At 46.1% G+C, this 22,912-nt stretch overlaps 1 protein-coding gene across 9 annotated transcripts in view; it reads right to left on the bottom strand.

The window, feature by feature from the left end:
* MKNK1 (MAPK interacting serine/threonine kinase 1) overlaps window positions 1–22,912 on the bottom strand; it is a 41,071-nt gene that overhangs the window by 9,684 nt on the left and 8,475 nt on the right. For 4 of the 9 annotated variants that reach the window (XM_045477218.1, XM_045477225.1, XM_045477220.1 and 1 more), the window contains exons 2-10: window positions 21,746–21,912; window positions 16,214–16,284; window positions 15,153–15,259; window positions 12,644–12,745; window positions 10,490–10,587; window positions 7,198–7,277; window positions 5,576–5,649; window positions 3,336–3,440; window positions 73–128 (exon numbers count right to left, since the gene is read on the bottom strand). In XM_045477218.1, coding sequence (XP_045333174.1) covers window positions 73–128; window positions 3,336–3,440; window positions 5,576–5,649; window positions 7,198–7,277; window positions 10,490–10,587; window positions 12,644–12,745; window positions 15,153–15,168 — 531 coding nt within the window. In that variant the 5' untranslated portion in view covers window positions 15,169–15,259; window positions 16,214–16,284; window positions 21,746–21,912. The remainder of the gene's footprint in view (window positions 1–72; window positions 129–3,335; window positions 3,441–5,575; window positions 5,650–7,197; window positions 7,278–10,489; window positions 10,588–12,643; window positions 12,746–15,152; window positions 15,260–16,213; window positions 16,285–21,745; window positions 21,913–22,912) is intronic. The other 5 variants (XM_045477226.1, XM_045477219.1, XM_045477223.1 and 2 more) reach the window with 4 other exon arrangements.

A 22,912-nucleotide genomic window follows, 5' to 3' on the forward strand; every position in this document is an offset into this window, starting at 1 on the left:
AGCCCAAAGGAAAGTGGAAGTGGCTTCCCCACATCAGTGTAAACTGTAATCTCCCAAGTCAGCCCTACGTACCTTTTCTGGAGACTCACACAATATATTTTCTGGCTTCAGATCGCGGTGAGCAATGCCTGAGATGACAAAGAGCAAAGAAAGGGTTAACATACGCACGTAATTATCAAACATTCCACACACAATTAATTTTTTCCAAATGCTGTTGTTCGCAGATTAATTCCCAATTATGGTACATTAAAAAATCAACGAGCTGCAGGAGGCAGGAGTAACCGGAGACGAACCAAAAAGCACAGTTGATTCTGCAAGCTCTTTCGAAGCCAAAGCTTTAGAAGTCTGGCAGGGGTAAGTTGGGCCGAACGAGTTCCAGCCAGCCTACTCCTCAGCACCGCAGGGACGACCAAGAATAAGAAGCTAATATGAAGCAAAGAGCCCTGCAAATGGCCATGCTGGGACAGCAATGCAGAAGTAATTAGTGCCTTGTTTAAGAGCATCTGGGGAGACTGAGGCTGCTCTACCTCATTTCTTCTTGGGTGGCCAATGTGTATTAAAGATGATTCCCTAAGCGGGACTCCCTGAATGGTCAGAGCGCCAAGTGTTAGTTAACAAATCTTCCAAAGCTTGTCCAATCCCTTTCTCACTTGCGCTGCATGTCCAAAATAGTCATGCTAGAAGCACAGCAAGGACTGCTTTGGCCGAGGGTGCTGTTCTTAAGAGACACCTGCCCTGCATTTTGACCAGACCTCCTGCAGATAGCAGCTTACTCCATGAGGCACTCAAGGCTGCTGACCTGGCCAAGAGGGCACCTGGGGGAAAACCACCTTCTGACCAAAGACAGGGACAAAGAACCAATTCATAGGGCCATGGCGGACACAGAAACCTTGATCCCTCTTTCCTCCTGCAGAATGCACAGTTCAGAGACAGAAAGGCTGGAAGGTTGAGCGAGAGCCAAACAGCTAGTGCCCAGAAGTACTGGAAAGTAGCAGAGGATTCATGGAGTAAGATGGAAAAGCAGAATCTGCTTTCCTAAAACTCCCTCAATGACCAAGTTCTTGGGCAGCCCTCCAATTCCCTGGTAGGAGGCAGAGGCCCAGCCCACCCAAGGCACTTCGTGAGGGAGCGAAAACCTGAGCTCCAGCAGGCTGAGTAACTTCATCAGTCACCTAATTGAATGAGAACCCAGAGCAGCTCTGTCCAGGCTGTACAAATTGAGTCGGGCTACAGCTTGCTGCACTAAAAGTGAAAGATATTTTCCATTACAGCAAGTGCTCCCACAGAAGGATCACGAGCCACACATGGAGTCCTGCTCTCCAAATAGGTGCCGATGGCCCAGTTGTCCCCCAGCCTGAGAACTGAGCGCCATGCCGTAATAATGGGCCTGCCTTTGTGAGCACACCAGCCATCGACCTGCTCTGGTTCATTTCCCAGAGGTTAAGCTGCAGTGTGTCCAGTATTTAAAAGTGTGGAACTTGTTTCAGGGCTGACCCATTCTTGCCCAATTCATCTTCCCAGCGTGAAGTTATTTAGAAAACAGCCAAGTTCAGCTGGAAATCGTTTTTCATCCCCTCCAACTTCAAGTCACATGGGCAGCTGGCCAGCTAGATGTTAACAAGCACTTCAGAACTCCTAAGACACACCAGCTCAGTTCCCTTTAGTGCATTCTTCTAAAAAAATTAAAAAATAAATAAATAAAAAATAAAACCGCCTTTACCCCCCTCTAAGGTATGGATCTTGCAAAAAGCGTGACCCAGTTTTGCAATCTACAGAGGCAGCTTGGGGAACAGTTGTAAATCTTTGTCAAGCAGGTGTTACCTACATGCATCCCAGCTTTCAGAAACAGAACTAGTGCTATTCATCATGCGGGGAAAGTACAGATGCCCCTCCTAGGAACTTTCGTCCCACGTGCAAGTCAGGTGCCCAACATGGGCACTGTCGACACGGAGATCTCCCTTTAGCCATGGAGGGAAACAAGGCGGGACCAGTGAGGCTGAACTTCCTTGCACACATGCCACCCGGGTCTGCACTGCTCTGTGCACCCAGCATGCCTACAAGTGGTCTCTTGCAACCAGTGTGGCTGGCCCATACCCACAATAGCGGAAGGGAGCAGAGCTAAGTCCCAGATTATTCGTTCCACCCACATCCCCCTACCAGACACAATGCTTTATTTTAAGGGAATTAATATTAGGAATAAAAATACTTCTGCCTGGCAGGGGTTAAGGGTGGATGGAGGAGATAACATTACTGAGCTACTAAGTGCCGGGCGCTTCGCTCCAACTGTGCTATACATACACAACACAGACACAGGCTGCACGCAATTCCGTAAGTGAGTTAGAATAGTGCCTAACACTGACTATGTGAGTGTTAACTACTGTTGATGATGTAACTCTCTCTCTTCACACTGTCACTCTGTGGGTTGGCATTATTACCGAGAGGGCACATGGCGGGTAAAAAGTGAAGCCAGAATTCATTTTTCCGTGGCACTGCCGTTAGGCAAATTTAAAAAATATAATAATCAAGGGTGCCTGGGTGGCTCAGTCGGTTAAGTGTGCAAAAACTTGATTTCAGTTCAGGTCACGATCTCATGGTTCATGAGTTCGAGCCCTGACACAGCACAGCCTGCTTGGGATTCTCTCTCCCTTTCTCTCTGCCCCTCCTCTCTCTCTCTCTCTCAAAATAAGTAAATAAACATTTAAAAAAATGTAATAGTCAAACATATTTATGGAAATACAAAAACATTTAATTTGCAAAAAGATTTAATTCACTATAAAAGTTCTGAAATAATCAGTTTTAGATAAGGGACTGTTAACTGAAGTGTAATTTGGACAATAGCAACCCGTGATTTACCATCGCGATGTTCAACAGATATCTCAACCCTGTTAGTAGAAAAACGCATTTTCCATTTATGACAAACAAGATACAAAACTAGATACATACTATCATGCTGATTCTGGAGAGATGCAGGTGACGTATGTTAAAGACTAGAAAGAGTAACACCCACATATCTACACTGGAATAGTAGTGTTATGATGAGGCTTGCACTCTTCACTAGGACAGGAGAAGGAGATCATCCATACCCACACGCTCACACATCTTGTTCAACATGAAATTTACTTTTTCCTCCCTGCTCCTTCCCCTGTGCCCCTCCCCTTCTTAAAAGCGCCACATCTGCCCACCATCCACATCAGAAGCCTAGTGCCATCCTGGTTTGCTCCCTCACCCTCATGGGCGGGCCTGCCGGCTGTACCAGCTCCTGGCCCAGCTCCTCTCCCTCCGTCCTCAGAGGCTGGCTGGCCCAACCCAATCACTGAGGCGAAGGCTTGGTTCACCTTTGGTGTGCAGGAAGTCAAGGGCAGCGGCCACATCCCGCACCACTCGGCTGGCTTCTCGCTCATTGAAGTGCTTCTGCTTCTGGATGTGGGCCAGGATGGAGCCTGGGGAGCAGAGGAGACACACAGCTATGCCTTTTCGGGCCTTAGGAAGTATAAATTCTCAGAGGCCAGTTTTCACAAGTTTGGGGTGGGGACACAGGCTTATTCATCACTAAATGTCCAGCACCCATTTGGTACCTGGCACCGAGGAGACACGAGCACAGAACTGGATGGAACAGAACTGCACTGCTGTCTTCTGTACCTGCCCATGATGAGCACAGAAGGGACAGCAAACAACTATTTAGATGACCAAAAATACTAGCACCATCAGGGCAGGTCTGACTTATGAAATAAGAAAGAACTAAAAGTGAATCCACATAGGGTTGGGGGCCTCTCCACAGGAACTTTACCTCCTCTGCATTTGATCTCAGATCCAAACAAGAGCATGAGCCTTTAAACAGAAATTCCACACCCTCACCAGATAGGTAAAGGTCTAGAAAAAGGGGGGAAAGTACTTTCCCTCTGAATTTTCCTATTTATTATTAATATCATTCTTACTACTTTGTTGGCAATGGCTAACATTTACTGAGTGGTTACTATGTGCCAGGCACTAAGTAATACTCTTGAACAGATTATCTTAGCCTCACCATAACTGTATGAAATGTACAAAATACAGCTATCCCCATTTTACAGGTGGGGAACCTGAAGCCAAGAATGGGTAAGCCACTTGCTAAGATGACACCCCACTAAGTGGAGGCATGAGGACGTAAGCCCACTAAGTCTGACCGGAGAACCTGTGCACATCCCCTGAACCAGATGTGTGGTCTGACTGCTGGGGGCATGGGCTGCCCTGAGCCATCCACAATCTCTTTTCCCACTGGGTCTAGCCTCAGTAGGGTTGCACTCTAAGCAATACGGTTATAGATGACCCCTAGCATTTCAAATGTAATGTCTCGGTGTTGTTGGGCAGGGCAGGAGCACATGGCCTGGTTCCATGTGGTCTATGCTCACTCCTGGAAGCTGGAGGTATCATCTCTGTATCTTAAAAATGGCACGTGTTTACTTATCGCTGGTTTTTGGCATGGGGAGGGGATGAAAGATCTCTCACTTGCCAGATTAAACAATGAAAGGATCCCAGCATGCTAAGAAACATTGCCAGAAAACTGGCTCCTGGCTAGGTCTCAGGCTTGCTCTACTCTAGTGAGTCTCTCGCTTCCAAATTTGTGAAAGCGGAAGATAGAGAGTGACATGCTACTTGCTTCTAAGATAGCCTCCAGTACACCCTATTATTTTCATAATATTAACAGCTGACATTTATTGACCCCTTAGTGCCTATGGGGCACTGTGCGAAGCATTTCACATGAATGATCTCATTTAATCTTCAGAGCTATCAGAGAGGGTAGGTACTGTCATTATCCCTATTTTATAGATGAGAACATTGTTTAGAAAGGTTTAGAAAGGTTATGTGACTTGCCCAAGGTCACACAGCTAGTAAGTGATGGAGTTATACTTAAACTCAGCTTTACTGGTTTCTAAAGCATGCTCCCTTAGCCACCAAACCCCTCCACATGGCCCTCCACTCAGCTCCAGATAGCCCCCCTATCCTGTACCCTGCAGATCTGTCCTCGGGCTGGATGAATGATGGTGAGGGCAAGGGCTCCTCTATCCCCTTCTCTACGTCAGGAAAGCAACTTCAACAGACATTCCAGTGATTATGTGTGTGGGAGATGGCAGTAGTGGTGATGGTTAAGAGTGGCATCTTTCCATCTGAAGGATCCAGATTCTCAGGCCTCCTCTCTATCCTGGGTCTATGTCCTAAGCCATGGGACCCTCCGTTCCTCTGGTGAGCCTTTCTGGCCTTCACAATGTAGGCAAGAGCTTCCACCCCACAATTAATTTAAATAGAGAACGTGTCAAAACACTGGATTGATAAATTGATAAGTAAATGTATCTATATATGAGTCCTATTATAATGAGAAGGCATTTTTAGAATGCCCACACAGGTGACATTCTAGGCTCTGCAAAATGCTAATTATCATCCTTCCCTCCGGCCTCCCTTCTCCCAAATCAAGGGCAGTTTTAAGTCCTTCATCCTTTTTATTAACTTGACTCATTTTAGAAGTCTCTGGGATTCGTGATGGATGATCACCATTCTGGGTCTTAATCAGAAGTCCAAACACATACTCAACAGTAAGTACCTCCTTGCAATTTCTCAAAGACCAAGTAAAACCTTGTGTCATCTTCAAAGAACTCAATCAGCTCCAAAATGTTCCTTAAATAGGAAAACAAAAAAATAGGAGGAAAGGGGGAAAAAAAGGAAAATGGTATCATATATTAAAGCCCGCTTACAAATATACAATGAAAAAAAATTCACAACGCCCTGTAGCAGGGCAGAAATCAGCTTCAAATCAGAATGCTTATTAAAGACCCATGTTTGAGAAGTAGCCAGTGGTGTTAGCAAGACTCAGGTCACCTTATCTTTCCATAATGTTCGGTCTCTGGTGTTTTCACCAAGCCTGTGCTGTCAAACCCCAACCCTAAAACCCACTAGGTAGAGTTATAAAAAAGTCCTGGTCACATTAAACTGAATAAAATCTGCAGCCGACTGGAAGCAATTGCGGCTAATAACACTGAATAGTAGGTGTGTGTCCTGGAGGCAGGCAGCAAATAATTACTTGCCCTCCCTCTTGCCCATAAATCACGGGGCAGTATTTACATTGCCTGGAGAAAATGGAAACATCTGTCAAATAGACTTGGGGCCTAACGTGGGCACCGCTAGACCCTAACTGCTAAGCGCTGCTTAATGAAACGGCCGCGTTCCCGCCACCGCAGCACTTGTGGCCTTCCCCGGTGAGCACTCTCTGTCTGCCTGCGCATTACCGGGCTCTGCCAACAAGGTCGTCTTGTAACTCAGGAGGGAAGCCACCAGCCTGGATATCGGAGGTGTTGGGGGCTTTTTTTCTTTTAAAGAACGAAATAAACCAAGTAGAGTCTCTAATGCTGAACTCAGAAGCTGCAGGGCTGAAAATAAAAATCTGTCCCTCATAAAAAAATGCTGACCACTTTGGGAGACACCAGGCTTTTACTGGTGTGAAGGCATCCAAATAAGATGACTGAAATGGCCTGATTTGAAAGAAGATTGTGGAGGTAGCGCCTGGAGTTAAATCAACAGCAGCCCCCGCCCTCCAAGCTTAATGACAAAGCCATCAATACCTGGCCGCTGGCTCCCCGCTGACCCTGCTGTGCAGGGAGAGAGAGTGGGAAGCAGAGTCTTAGAGGTGACCCTGATTTAAAGCCACCGTGGGACAGCCGCTCATTTGGAGCTGGTGGTGAGCAGGCTGAGGCAGGGCTGGAGACCACCTTGGCCCAGCTGTCCAGCACAGTGCCCGGCAGCTTCTTCTGCCTGAGCAGTGGCCACACAGACACAGGTATGCTAGGAACGGAACACATCCTCACCTAGTCATTACAGCTGGGCCCTAAAGTTGCGTGTCGGGGGACAGACACTCCGTCGGCCTGGTTCCCACAGGCACTTGAAAGAAACAGAATCCCAATTTTCTCCCAGCCCCTCACTCAGATTGCTCAGTCTTCCAACTTGCCTGTATTGTTATTTATAGTATTGCAGCCTGAACAGAAGCAAAGGCCACTACTGCTTCTGTCCCCACTCTCTCTCTTTAAACACAGAAAGACAGAAGGAATCCTGTGCAGTTGTAGCCAAGGAGTGAGAGCTAAATGCTGGGGTCGGGAGGTGGTGAGAAAGAACTTTTTCTGCGGCTAAGTATCCCCCCAAGAGAAGTAGCAAGTAACCCAAGACTGTACTCACTTGTTTCCTTGACACTGATAGAGCGTCTCCACCTCTCGGAATACCCTACTCCGACTGTGCCCTGCTTGTTTTTCGATGATCTGTGGGGAGAATAAAATCTGTCATACCCACCTGACCTCAAAACACATCTCAGCAGGATCCCTCTGGGAGAATGCAAGGCCCAATTCAGCCCACAGCCGGTTTCAAGCACAAGCCTGGAGTAGACCCTGGCACTGTGACTCTGCCGGCAACACGACAGACTGGCCTGAGGGATTTCCAGCCTGGCTGGGCCTGTTTGACTCTGGCCAGGCAAACACGGTGGAAGCCATGGGGGTGGTTGCCCCCAGCTGCCCAGGGGAGACTGAAGCTGCCGGCAAGAAGATAAAGAGCTACCTCTACCCAGCTCCTACCCCAAGGGCATCTCTTCCTGCCTTAAGGGTAAGATTTACAACCTCCACTGAAGGACCTCCCAGGGTTGAAGGAACAGCAAGGGGGATGGAGGACACAGTGGAGAGGGACTAAAGCTCCAAGGCCCAGCTCAGACCCCACCTCTGCAGTTCTGCAGAGAACCTGCCCTTCGGCAGGTGCTGCATTAAGTAATTCAGGTCCATGGTCTCAGTTAACTCTTACAACACAATCCAAAAGACAGGAAGAGGTCAAACATTCTGTTCACAGCTCTGATAAGTGGTGAAAGGGTTGCCATTCCAGTCCAGAGCTGCCTCCAAAGCCCTTGCTATCCTATCCCTGTCTGTACCCTGTCCAGCTTCTCTCAGGGAGCTGAGGGGCGTTGTCTCTCCCTCCCGTACCTGGGGGTGCCTGGCAAGTACGAACTGAAGGGGTGAACCAACAGGTGAGCAGGTGGTTTAAGTAGGGAAGGACTGGTTAGCTCCAAACACCTCCATGGACCCCTCCCGAGCCCCAGACCACCGCAAGTCGCACATGGGGGCAGGTCCTCTGCAGAGACGGCTCCGCTTTACAGTCCCACGTGCGGAGTGGGCACAGCACAGACGACGACATCCTGCTCCTTCATTCCCAGGTTGCTACATTCAAACCACTCCTATATGCTGCAGCACAAACACCCATGTCCAGGTGTAATGTTCTATACAAGCCCACGTCTGTTAGTAAACCACTGCGGGCCCGTTTCTAAGCAGTCAGAGAGGTGCAGTGCCGGGGCACAGAAGCCATTCGACTTGTTCACTCACCTATCATTTCGCATCAAAGTCAGGAAGAACCTTGTAGCAGGCAAGTTATTCGGCAATGGCATTATTTTCTCTGCAGAGGTAATGGACCCCTGCTATCAGAGGTGGGGGAGCAGAACACAGGCAACTATTTGAGGAGTTATGGGAGAAATTCAGGGCCAGATTATCCTGAAACTCCATTCCAATCCTGAGACTCTAGGATTTGTCAGTTGGATGCCTGTAGGGAAGCCCTAATAAAACCAATGTTGTGGGGCCATGCTGGCAGAAGTAGTACATCTCTAGGGAGCCTCCAAAGGACAGGAGAGATGTGGGCCAAACTGCTCAATCCAAAGAATTACCAAGCTAGGGTCCTGTGTTTGCACCAAAGATGCTGGGGGAGGCACGGAGGGCCAGGTTTTCCTCTTACGATCCAACCCTGAAGAAATAGGTCTGGATGGATGCATTTGAAAATCAATTTGTATTTGTGATTTATTGCCACACTTAAGCATATTTTTAAAAAATTACCTGTAATTTATACTGATGTTTCCAAAAAGGAATTGAGGTAATACTTTCGTTACCATATGAAGCAACACTCCAGCAACAAGGACTATGGCTTAGCAGAAGTTTTGCCTTCATTAATCCACAGCTGGGACTATGGACAGCTGGTTAAAAGAAGAAACACTTCTTTCAGAAGCCACTTTGGCTGGGTTTGCCTGTATGAGGCAGCGCTTTGACCTGGGCGTTCAGGTGGATGATGGGAAATACACCTGAATTACCCCCTTGGATTTAATGTGACCTTGTTTCCAGATCAGTGGTTCCCAAACTTTGGTGGGTGTAAGAATCACCTGGGGAACTTGGTAAAACAACAACAACAACAACAACAACAACAACAACAAACAAACAAACAAAAAACCCAAGGACCTAGACCCTATCCTTTATCAAGAAACTGGGTCTCTGTGCTGTTAGCTCTCTAGATGATTCTGATCCACACTAAATGGAAAATGGCCCTAAATAAGGGCTTCCCCAACATCAGCAAGTGTCAGAACCACTTGGAGAGCTGGCTACAATCAAACTGCTGGGTCCACCCCTAGTTTCTGACTTGGTAGGTCTGGGATGGAGCCAGATAATCTATAATTTCTGACCAGTTCCCAGGCAATGCTGACACTATTGGTGCAGGAACCACACTTTGAGATCCATCCCTTCTTCCACGTGGAGCTGGCAAACGGAGGCACAGAGGGGTAGAGTGAGCCACCCCAAGGTCATGCAGCAAGAAGCCACCTCTCCTGCCCCAAAGCTGAGTGCTCAGTCCTCATTATTATACTATACATCACTTTACAGCATTTTATAATTTGTAGGGTCTCTAAATCTACCAGTTCATTTTTATTTTCATCTTCATAACCACTCCATGAGATAGGAAGGGCAGGTATTATTGTGTTCATTTTAGAGATGTGGGAACTGAGGCTTAAGTAGGTTCAGTGACTTGCCCAAAGTCAAGTAGTAGTTTGTTAAAACAGAGATTCATGGGGCGCCTGGGTGGCTCAGTCGGTTGAGCGTCCGACTTCAGCTCAGGTCACGATCTCTCGGTCTGTGGGTTCGAGCTCTGCGTCGGGCTCTGTGCTGACAGTTCAGAGCCTGGAGCCTGCTTTGGATTCTGTGTCTCCCTCTCTCTATGCCCCTCCCCCATTCATGCTCTGTCTCTCTCTCTGTCAAAAATAAATCAACATTAAAAAAAAAAATTAAAACAGAGATTCAGGTAGGCCTTCTAATTCCAAATCTGGTTGTCTACTCCCTGAAGCTTACTTTATTTTTCAGAATAATCAAAAGCAGCTTACTACTGGCCAGGCATTGTTCTAAGCACTTTACACATATTTATTCAATCCCTACATCAATACTGTATAGTTTCTATTATTATACCCATTTTACAGATAAGGCAACTGAAGGGCAGGGGTGTTAAGTAACTTGCCCAATGTTACCCAGCAAGTAAGTTGAAAATCCAAGAGCTGAATCCAGTGAATACAACTTTGGAGCCTCCATTTTTATTGAGTTGCCATATGGCAGAATATAAAATTTATTTGGCTTAGGACAAGCGACACCTATTTGCAAAGTAAAGCCTGGCATCCAGATGAGACACTCACTTTGACAGCATACTCTTTGCCATTCTGCAGGCTCACGGCACCTTGGACTTTGGCATAGGCTCCCTCTCCAAGCAATTCAGAGGTCAGCTTGTACATATCTAGAAGTGAAATGGGTGAGAGGAATCACGAGGTGAGTCACGCCTTTTCAAGCCAACATGGAAAGAGGAGCTTCTGCCACTGCCCGTCCCTGTGTGACAGCCTAGGCACACACAATGGCTCCGCAGCACTCAGTGATGAGGAAGATCATTAACTGTCCCAGCCATCTTAGGACTCAGTTTCTCAACAGCCACACCACATCGAAGGCATCCTGTTCCTCATTTTAGAGATGAGGTCAGTGAAAGAGTTTCAATTCAGCCCACACCTCCTGAGGATCCACTGTGTGCCGGACAACATATTAAACTCATAATAGCGACAGAGTGAGGAATAAAGTATAGTCCCTGCCCTTTGAGGGTCACAGTCCAGTGGGAAAGACAGTCATATCAACAAATGACTCCAGAATAAACCAGGCAGTGGTAAGTACTATTATAAAGGGACAAGACACAGCGAAAAAGAACAAGGGGAGGGAAAGGTTAAATTTATTTAGGGAAACTGGGGGATCCTCATATAAGGAGTGTGATTCAAATGGACATCATTCATTCATTTACTCATTTACTCATTTTTTGAGCACCTGCTCTGTGCCTACGTCTGTGCTAGGCACTGGTGATAAAAGGGAAATAAAGCAGTTTTATTTTACACCACACACAGAAGTCACTGGAGGTTTCGAGAAGTTTCCAGAAGTCACCCACAGGAAACAGGAGACAGAAGTAGGATGCAAACGGATGCCTTGAGGTTTTTAGGGTGCTGAGTCAGGGCAGTTCTAACAGAGGAATAGGCCTGGGTTGAAAGAACATACAGGTAACCTGCCTAAGCTCACAAATAGCACAAATTTTTGAGCCCCTTCCTAAGAAAGCCACAGCTCCATCGTGGCCTTTGCCGAGCTGACCTCCTCCTCCCTTGACCTCCATTCTTCAGTTTGTTTCCTCTCAAGGCAGCCTAGCATTTAAACCCACAGAGTGAGCAGAACACTTGCAAACCATGAAATTAGATTTTATCACTTTTAGCATGAGAAGCCTATAATTGCACAAGCCATCCTTGAATAACAGGAAATACTCTCATGTTCACTGAAAGGGCAAGACCTGTTGATCTGGAAACTATTCTAAAAATCTTGAGGCTTTTATCAATCCCCATGACCCTCCTATACACATATGTCTACCGTTTAAGTTAAAGACAAACCCTACACTAAGTACCTTCCTGGGTCCATCACAGTTTGGTCTTGTGACTGTTTATAAGCATGTACACTGTTGTTTGTAAGTATTTTAAATGACATGTTTCTCTCACAATGGATACTTTGGCATTAGCCTTTCATGCATGTCAGGATAGGCTGGTGGTTGGAAGCCCAAATATTCCTGATTCATAAAAGGGCTCGTTATTAGAATCACTGTACAAAACAATCAATTCACTAGTGTATCTGCAACATTGGAAAGAAGGCCCATGAGGGGAAGCTGTTTCAGTTCTCATGATGAAAGAAACACAATAAATGAAGGGGGGAGGTGTCACTCCTGGAGTAGCTACTGATCCATTTGCAAAAGTGTTCAGTGATTCACTTCATTTCATCACATGTCCAGCGATAACAGGACCAGAACTGAATCTGTGCCTCGCAACCTGAACACGGCATGAACTCTTAAAATGGAGTCAAACTCATACAGCACAAGTAGCTGCAATCTCTAGGAGTCAAATCCTCTGCTTATAGAAGATTTAACTTTCATCTGGAGCTGTGGCCCTAGGTGTTCTCTCTTACCTGGTTGTTCTACATCTCAGCAGCCCCTGCAGGAACAAGCTGGGGGCAAAGATCACATCAGAAAAGGGCTGAAACACACCAAGTGATCTCACTCCATATACAAGTCTGACAAGCTGGTCTTCCTGTTCCCCTGATGAAGTGCTGAAAGCATTCAGAGCACACCATCCGAGAGCTCTGCCATCCCATCTTTCATCCCTATCACACAGATAAGCACGAGGTGGCTCTCAGATGATGCATGCTCTAACCTAGATCCATGGGCTACCAGAATGCCATATGGTAGAGCCGTAGGCCCAGATCTGAGAAGTCGTGTGACCAACCTTCAAACTTTCCTGGTAAGGAGTCAGTGGCCCGGGCCTTCCGCTTCTTCTTTTTCCTCTTGTCACCTTCTGCAATAGGAAGGGGCTCACTGCTGCCCATCTCTGGGAGAAAAGAGATGTAAGGGAAACATCACTATACTGATCAAGCCATAAGTTCACCCAGAAGGGGAAAAAAAAAGTGTGTGTGTGTGGGGGAACCCAGGAGCTTTACACTGATGGTTTTTAAATATCTGTGAGGACTATTGATTTGTTTGACCCAGGAGGCAAAACTAAAGGCAAAGCCATTATAGGAGATCATTAACTGTGGAAAGGAACTCAGACAGACAGGCTAGATTAAAAGAGGATAGCAGAGCTTGCTTTATCCAGGCTCATTAGTACATGGATCTAGATTGCCACCAGTCAAACTATAGTTCCCAACAAAAACAATGAATCCATAAGCAGAGTCCCACCTGTGACGTCCTCCTGCCTCAGCACCAGAAAGGCAGGACCCAGGGAGCTAAGCAAGGGCGTGGGCTTGGGAGGGGTCCATGCAAATGAAATCATATATGCAGTAACATCTGAATGGATGTGCACATAGATTCACAGGCCTTTGGTGGAGCAGCCTCTCGAGGTACAGTGGGGCAGGGGACGGGGTTGAGGATGGCCCTAAATTACTTCATGTCTAACAGCAAAGACCTGAGTACCTGTGGAGCCCCGAGCACACTCTCCCCTTCCCCTCAGCTCCTTATTTGAGAGGATACATTTAGGGCCCATTCAGAAGTCTGCAGTTGACAGGTCTACATCAGGCTGCTGGATGAGGTCATTCATTGCAAAAACATTATTATCTCTCATTGACCAGCAGGTTAAAGGGAGGCTCCCCATGTTCACGGGAGGATTTGTGAGGCAAGCATTTCAACACTGGATACACTGGGCAGGAAAGGGTAGGGACAGAAAGAATAAGCAGGAGGCACGAGGGGAAAGAGAAAGGGGGCACGGGGAACCAGGGCCCAATCACAGCACTGTTTCTAAGACACTCTAGTAAGGGCCTTCCCCTATTAAAGATAAATTACTTATAGAACATGTCATGCCCCTGATGCAGACTGAAGCCTTAATACTCTTTGCCTGCAGTTAGAAATAATAAGATTTCTCTGAAGTCTCTGGGTCTAAATCCCCACCAGGGTGATTAAACCTTTACATCCTTCTAAAATAGAGGCACTCGGGTACTGGTGGGGCATTCAGTATGACAGACTTTTAGACCAACCTTCAATAAACACAGGCTCTGGCTTGTTGGATTTTTTTTTTTTTTTCCTAAGAGGTTTTGAAATGGAAGCTGGCTCTTTGCCCATTGAGGGGAAGGGCCCACTTTCTTCTTGGAGGACTCCGGCTGAACACGGTCGGAGAAATGGCAACTCGGCTCAGGAAGATTGATTAGAGCCAATGTACATCTATACATTGTTCTCAGAAGCAAGTACACAACAGCCATTAAGAGAAAGCAGAGCGATGGCACTTGTCGACACCACAGCCTGGAAAGCACGGTTAGACAGCTGAGCGTCTGACAGCCCGGTTTGGGCGATTCCTCCTCCATTCTTGGATCTGATGACAGCAGATCTTCAATTATACTTCATTTTTTGAAATATTTTTTAAAGTTTATTTATTTTTGAGAGATAGAGAGAGAGCACAAGCAGGGTGGGGCTGAGAGAGGGGGACAGAGGATCCAAAGCAGGCTCTGTGCTGACAGCAGCAAGCCTAATATGGGGCTTGAACTCACAAACTGTGAGATCATGACCTGAGCTGAAGTCAGATGCTCAAAGGACTTAGCCACCAGGTGCCCCCAATGATATTTTAGGGAACAGATAAACACATGGATAAAAGGAGTCCACAGGGGATCTCAAAATAGTACTCTGGCTAATAGCTTCAAGCACAAGATAAATCTGGGGACTGTAGCTAGTTATGAATTCAAAGAATCCAACTTGAATCAGCATCCAATATCCACCCTCCCCCCAAGGTAAATGAAAGGGAAAAAGCTGCCCAACGCAGTGAGAAATTCTACAGAAATGAAACACAGGGGGCTCTTCAGGAGCCCAGGGAGGGGCATTGGCCATGGGGACAGCAGGCAGAGGAGAAGGGACCACTGTCCCTCTCACCCTGCCCTTGTGTGCAGTCCTGTGTCAGTCCTTGTCCCCATCTATGTTCTCATCGGTGCTGCGAGGCAAACGCAGAGCGGACTGACTTTGGATTCACTTCTTTCTCCTTCCCCTGCCTGCACTCTGATGGAGGGCCTGAGGACAAGCAAAACAGCCAAAAGGCAGGCAATGCAGAGGAGCAGCAAGAGAGCTGGCAGCATTATAATTCACAGGGGATGCTCAGACATACTTACGACTCTAGCTAGAAAACCCTGTTAGCGGCAATTTATACTTGGTTTTTACCACAGCAGGGCTGAGGGAGCCTCTTGTGGAAGAATCATACCTCTGAGCACCGCCACATACTCAATATTAGATTTTATGGCTTCACACACAAAAAGATAGAGTACCTGGACTATTCTGCATGGATTTCAATGGAAGAGGGTACGCCAGAAGGGACAAATGGTTAACACTTTCCTTGGAAACAGAACTTGTTGAAGGAGAGTTGTTTTTGAAACTAGGAAGAAAAAAAATGTAGGAAGACAGTGAAGTAAAAAAACAAAACACAACAAAACAAAACATGCTTAACTTCCCTGTTTACACAGGGAGGGGGGAGGTGTCCTAATCTTACCAAGGGGTTGATAGGTCCCCATCTGGAGCCTGTCCATAAACTCTGTTTTATCACGGTCCACTAGCAGGGGCTGTGGGTCCTTAATTTATTAATTGCACAATCATTTGATGAAAGCTTCCTCAAGGTGTAAGGCTCCACAATCACACTGGTCCCTGGCTCACCTCCTTCCCTTGGCCCACGACGTCCTCTCAGCTACCAAAACCCAGCTCAGAAGGCTGTGCCCCTTTGAATGAGTTCAGTTTGTACAAACACTTTGGAAATCAGTTAGGCACCAGGCAAACAGATGGTATTATTGCATAGAACTAATAGTGCTCCTCCTCTGCTCCCAAACACCCTGCTAGAAGTTCTAGAGCGCTGACAGAATTTGGTGCTGAGCACTGACAGCCTTGAGCTCTCCCTAGTGTTCCTACAGGCCAGGACTGTTGCCTGTTCATCTCTGCATCTCCTATAAGCCGCGGCACAGCGTCAGATACCCATGAGGTATCAGAAAATGTGCTCTGAAGTGAAATGATAGGAAACAATGCACGCTCTTAATGTCAGGTGCATGCATGTCACCTGTAACAAGGTACAAGTAACAAGGACACACGCTGAAAGAAATGTGAGTACACCTTTCCCTACAGACAATGCAGTGTAAGGCTATTCAGTTCTATGAGTTCTCCGACAAACTCCTTCTAAAAAAAAGCCCCATGACCCAGGAGATCCTAGCCAGAAGTCTAGTGCCTGCTATAGGATTGGGCAATGTGTTATTTTAGAGGAGAAAGTGAGTACTTCCTTTAAGTTTTCAGACAGACCCCAGCTGGTGTGTAGGTTCCCAGTACTTCCACTGCCTCCAGCCCTTACCTTCCTCTTGGTTAGAGCTCGGTGGTCTACCATTTGTGTACTGGTGGAGCTGGAGCTGGAGGGGAAGCACACTGTTGACAGGGAAGGACGCGAGCTTGGTATCAGGAGACCAAGGTGAGAGCCCTGACTCAGAGATTACCAGACACACCACCAAGGTTATGCCAAGCTACTCTGCCTCTTAGAGCCCCAGTTTCCTCATCTGGGGTAGGTTTTAAAATTACACCTGCCCTTTCCAGCAACCCTGTGATGACCCAATGACACACTTGGTAAATCTGTGTGTGCACACGTGTATGGAAATACCAGACAGAAATACATAAAAATGTTAACACTACTAAAATTTGAAAAGGTGCTTAGTATGTGCCAGGCACCATGCTAGGTATTTTACATACATTACAATAATTCTAATTCTTACAATAATCCCACGAGGTAAATATTTTGCCATATTTTAGGTGAGGAAAACCGAGGCTCAGAGGTTAAACAATCTACCAAACATCAAACATCTAGTTAGCGGTTTAGCGGGTTCAAACTCCGTGCTACCTTTCGAGTCCAGGATGTTTCTAATCTATATAGTAGTTTTCTCTGTGTGATAGGGTGATTTTTATTTTCTGCTTTATATTTTTCAGCATTCTCCAAGTTGTATATAATGAAACGTGTTACTTTTTAATGCTCTTATTGTTTTAGCCAAGTTTTATTTTCAATAAAATACACAATAAATTTTCTCCGACACAAATTGCAATTTAGAATCTGATCATACAATATTTAAAACTGTATGTAGATTTCTCTGTATTGAAATTCAACATTCAGCGAGGAAAAAACATTTCAGGAATATCGGTGCCCTGAAGATGTTATTTTTATAATACTGGAAAACAACATAGAATACTATGTTAATTTTTATCTTTTTTAAATGCTAATTTTTTTAAAAGGAAAAATTCTGTAAAAACCAATATGACAATATGATGCAATGAGCATTTGAGCCTGAGAGATACCAGTCTCAATCCTGGCTCTCCAGCACTGTGTGCACTCTGGTAGCTTGCTTGGCTTCCCTAAGTATCCATTTCTTCATGTAACAAAAAAGGTCAGAGTAAGGCCCGGGCTGCCTGCACCACCAGGCTGTGTGAGGGTCAAAGAAGACACAACATAAGAGCACTACTGACTTACTAATTCGGCAACTACCATATTTACTGGGTACCTACAGATTGTCCAGTGCTTGGCAGTGAGAATACAAGAGAAGACACGGTCTCTGCCCTTAGGAATTTAAATCCACTGGTGTGTAAAACAATTTCAATAGAGTGGGACAGGTGCTGTGTGACAGCAAGTAGCAGGTGCTGTGGAGCAGAAGACAGTCATCAAACTCAGCTTGGTAACTAGAGGAAGGAACAGCTAAGCTGACATCTGGGGGATAAATGGGAACTGGCCAGGGTGGGCTTGGGGAGAGAGACAGACAAAGAACATGTGCTAAGCCTGAAGAGAAGCATTATGGCTGGTCAGCGCGAATCAGAACTCCCGGAGCAGCTGAGGAGGCACTGAGGAGATTCACCTGGGTAGGACTGCAACAGCAACAGATGTTCCTGACAGGCAAGTACCCATCATCCACAGTTCTCCCCACAGGTGACCCCAAGGCCTGCCTCTGAAAGAACTGTCATTTCTCCACACTGTCCCCCAAATCACCATATCTGTTCTCCATGTTTTGACAGAAACTTCAGAGAACCGACCAGCTCCTGCATCTGCTATGTGATACCAAAGGAGATCATTTCCCCGCTAAGAACACGACTTTGCTGGCTAACTCAGCTCAGCAAATTTAGCTCACACTCCTCTCCCAAGGACTTGAGAGTTCTCTTCAAAGACTGTGGTTCACTCCTCTTCCCACCCTGTAAGAGTTATTTGCCTCAGTCACAAGGGCTTTCCAGAGAAGGAACAGTGGTGAGAACAAGGTGATGAGTACAATTATTTGTAGTGATGCCTTCTCAGTCACCAGCTGGTGGAGGTCCCCAAACAATGGAGACCGGAGGAGATGAAAGGAAGGGGGTGGGTACTCTGAAGGAAGAGCTAAGACTGACACATGTGTGGCTGAGGGGCAGGCACCGAGGATGGGTCTGGGGAGCTGGAGCCCAGGACGCTGACGTCCCTGAAGGAGTAGTACTCGCAGCCATGGTGCACACAATGACTAGTGACAGCAGGCACACTTACGTGGTGCTCTTCATATGCCAGGCAACGTCCCAAGTATTTTACAAACACCACATTTTACATATCCTAACTTATTTCATCTTCACAACTGGAGGAGATAAGTATAATTATTATCTACATTTTACAGATGAAGACATTGAGCTACAAAGAGATTAAGTAATTAATTTGCCCATCGTCACGTAGCTAAGTAAGTGGCAGAGCTAGGATTTAAATCTAGATAGACTGGCTTAAAAGTCAAGCTTTTAACTATTACATTATTATAAGCATATTTAATATTACTTCATATATTAAATATTATTAATATTATATTTAAACATTAATGCTGAAAGGCAGGAGGGTAAAGTTAGCCAGGCATCAATAAGAATGCTTTTATTTAGAAACCTTAAAAAAAAAAAAAAAAAAAAAGAAACCTTAGCACAGAGCTTCCCTACTGATGTCCTGTGAATGAGGTATTGATCCCCTCACCGGGCTGAACAATATCATTTTCTGTGTGTGCTATGATGTCAAAAAGGCTGGGCAGCCCTGCACTAGCTTACATAAATACAAAAGCATTACTGCCACATTATTATATTAATCAGAAATCTGATTAATCATAAGTTTCTCTGTCTTACTTGGAGATAACTTTGCATTTTATGCTTCGGCATATTATGGAGGATGAGCTACAAACCAGTCCAACCATGTTATTTCATGGCAGTTCGGGTATCAGGTACACAGCTACGTTCTTCTTCCACCTGACCTATTAGTTGGTTGATTTTGTTTCTGATGGATCATTACTGTGTAGGGGACAAGGTCAAGGAAAAGTACACTCCAACAGAAGCTAGTCAAATTTAACGCATGACAGATGAAAGGAGCCACCCGTGAAATCGTCTCACTCAGATGACAGTCTGGGAGTGTGATTCCAAGGGGCTAGGGTAGTTCACAGGTTTTTCCCAAGAGTGCTGTGTGCTGCAAGGCTGGCCAGCATTAGGCAGACTGCAGATTCTCATTCAACTGCTGTGGAAGTGGGCAGTGTGAGCCCCCCTCCCCCCCGGGTGCCAGCAGGGTGGTCATTCACAACAGGCCCCCAACAGGGCTGTGACAGCAAGATTCCCAGAGGCAAAGGGTCTGGAGTCAGGCCCATCTTCTTCCTCTGTTCTGACTCTGGGATCACAAGCACTCTTCAGAGCTGTCACTGCATCTCCTGGTGGAAGGAATGATCAGAGGAAGGGTAGAGCGGGTAAAGGGAGTGTGTGCTTTAGAAAGAGCAAGCAGGAGTGAAGGACTGGATTTGGGTGAGCAGGGTAGTATAAAAAGCTGAAAAGGGCAGGCTGAAGTCAGATCACGCGGGCTTATTAACGTGGCCAGCAAGGCCCTCCAAGGTCCCTATCTACTTTGCAGCCTCCTCAAGCCTCAGTCCTTCTTTCAAGTAAAAATGAAGAGTTCAGCTTGTAATGCAAACAATCCCACAGGCGCTTTGCCTTGAGACAACCCGGGTACATCAGCATGTACAGAAGTGCTTTGTGAGCGTTTCCATTCTGTCACCCAGAATAAAAAAAGATGTGTACTCCAGGGCTGAGATTCACTAAAATTAATACTTTTTATTGCTTCATCAGGACATTCTTAAGTGAAAATGGCATTTTGTAAGAAGCTGGGAGTGTAGCAGTGAGGAATACAGAGGCTGCTAGCACATCTTTGTGCCGCTGCCTGGACTCATGCTCACGCACTAGCAGTTCTACACACTGTTGCTTTGCAACAACAAATAACATCTTAGTGCTATTCTGAAAACAGTTTTGACCTTGTAGATACCCTGAAAAGGTTTCAAAGACCCCCAAGGTCAGCAGAGCACACTTGTGAACCACCATTCTAGGCAGTGGGGAGGGACTGGGCTATGAAACTGGCTGTGATATGCAGAACAGACTGGAGGCTAGACGGAGTCTGGGAGAGTAGAGAGAGGCCGCCGCAATAGGCAGGAGGGCAAGGAAAGCCTGTGACCGAGGCAGGGACAGAATGGGAGAAAGAGGCGAGGGGATGAAGCCGCACCGGCAGAACTGGTCCTAGTCCTGCCAAGTGACTGGAGATGGTGGAGGAGTCCAAGATGACTACCCTTTGAAGGATGGGATGGGGCCTATTTTCTCTCTGTCCCCACTGCCCAGCAGGGATCCAGCACAGAGGAGGACCTCAGTATATGTTTATGAAGCTATGTTTATTAACTAAAGTCAGGTAACCCTAAGAGCAGTGGTACCACGAAAGAAGGGGAGAATTCAGGAAGGGGAGCTGGTTGGGAATGGGGGAAGGCCACTGGGAAGCTTCAGATAAAGAAGGGTGACACATAGCAGCAAAGGAGTAAAAAGCTCACAGATCAGACTAAAATTATTCTCAGCCAACCCTCATCTGACCCAATCTACAACACAGGCATTATTTGTAATCTGCCAGGCATGATGAAGCCGCAGGTATTCAAGAACACTTCAGGGGCACGTGGGTGGCTCAGGTGGTTGAGCGTCTGATTTTGGCTCAGGTCATGATCTCACAGTTTGTGAGTTCGAGCCCCGCATCAGGCTCACTGCTCTCAGTGCAGAGCCTGCTTCGGATCCTCTGTCTCCCTCTCTCTCTGCTCCTCTCCTGCTCGAGTTCTTGCTCTCAAAAATAAATAAAACATTAAAAAAAAAAAAAAAAAAAGAACACTTCAGAGTAGCATCATGTCACAAATATTATGCAGTAAAAAAATAAAAATAAAAATAAAAATAAATAACCCCAAAAGATACATCTCAAGCCATTATTAACAATGGTTACTTTAAGAGAATGAAATTGGGTGGGTACAGAACTTTACTTTTCATACCTCTGTTTTATTGAATTTTGTTATTTATGGTACAGTTGTTTTACTTTTATAAGTAAATAAATATGTTTTTACCTACTGTGTGGTTTTCCTTGTGACCTTCTCGGCCATTGTATTCTGGTAGAAATGTGCTTGTCTCTACTAAGTAACTGTTTTTTTTTTTTTTTTTTTTTTTTTTTTCAACGTTTATTTATTTTTGGGACAGAGAGAGACAGAGCATGAACGGGGGAGGGTCAGAGAGAGGGAGACACAGAATCGGAAACAGGCTCCAGGCTCTGAGCCATCAGCCCAGAGCCCGACGTGGGGCTCGAACTCACGGACCGCGAGATCGTGACCTGGCTGAAGTCGGACGCTTAACCGACTGCGCCACCCAGGCGCCCCAACTAAGTAACTGTTTTAGGCATGCCAGGCAACCCAGTTAATCCTTGCTGCCCCCTGAATACTGAAATCTCTGACCCACCCTTCCCTCTGGAAGTATCAGGTAATTTCCGCCCGAAGCAATCAAAAAGGTTAAGTGAAATGTGCATCCGTCTTACCTTGCCCAACTTCTGAGAAGTAAATCCTCTGTAAACTGAGATGAAATAATGAAATAATGCTCCTGACAGAGGGCCGCTGTCTACCAGCTACTGCAGCATTTCAATGGCCTCTGGAGGGTAGCATTCTTCAGTTCTACACTGGCTTTTGCTTCACCTGGCATGAAAATCTTAAAAAAAGCAGAAATAGAAAAGATATAAAAGTCTGACTTCTTTAAAACGACTAAAGAAGATAAAGCTCACTCTACGTGTTCCCCCAAACCTATGTGTCATACTAGTAAGTAGATATACACAAGGCCATCACAGATTTCCCATCTGTGGGAAAATTAGACATTTGAGTGTTTGAAAATGTTGACACCAAGCATTTGGAGATTTAACAAGGGTCTGAGTAAAAGTTTTCAGATTCTGTTTCCACTGTGGGGGTCCAGACCTAGGCCTGGATGACAGTTCTGGACAGCTCTGGTCGCCGAAGGGCATCTCGCAGAAGGTAAAAGCTGACACTTCTCTGTCGTCCATGTTTTTAGGGATGAATGAGTTCTGGCTCTATCTCTTAGTGGCCAGGTCGAGGTCTCACAGGCAGCAGGCAGTGGAGCCAGAAAAGGTAAGAGTAGATGCCGAGAGCAGCAGGTGGTATAAACACGAGCAAGGTTTTATGCCCAATGCATAATTATTGCTAGTTTTCCATCTGATGTCATTTTCTACATGTCCACTGCTATTTTCAAACTCGCGGCTCTAGTTATCCTGTATCAAAGCTGATTTGTCAATTTCTCTACAAAATGAGTCTCTACTTCCCTTTTTTCCCAGTGGAAAAGCTCTGATCATGCAGTTTAAATCTGAATTCTGGGCCTCTGTGCTAACATTTCTAAAATGATTTTTAAACTGGAAGCCGGATATGTTTCACCATTACCTCAAATCACGTGTCCCGAACTGGACTTGTCCCAACCCCCATCCTTCCTCCTTTCCCTTCTTCTCTATCAGATTATCTCACCCTGCCAGCTGCCCACCCACAGAATGTTTCTAAATCATTTTTTTTTTTAACGTTTATTTATTTTTGAGACAGAGAGAGACAGAGCATGAATGGGGGAGGGTCAGAGAGAGAGGGAGACACAGAATCCGAAGCAGGCTCCAGGCTCTGAGCCATCAGCCCAGAGCCCGACGCGGGGCTCGAAA

Source organism: Leopardus geoffroyi, chromosome C1, assembly GCF_018350155.1.
Source record: "Leopardus geoffroyi isolate Oge1 chromosome C1, O.geoffroyi_Oge1_pat1.0, whole genome shotgun sequence".
Lineage (NCBI taxonomy): Eukaryota > Metazoa > Chordata > Mammalia > Carnivora > Felidae > Leopardus > Leopardus geoffroyi.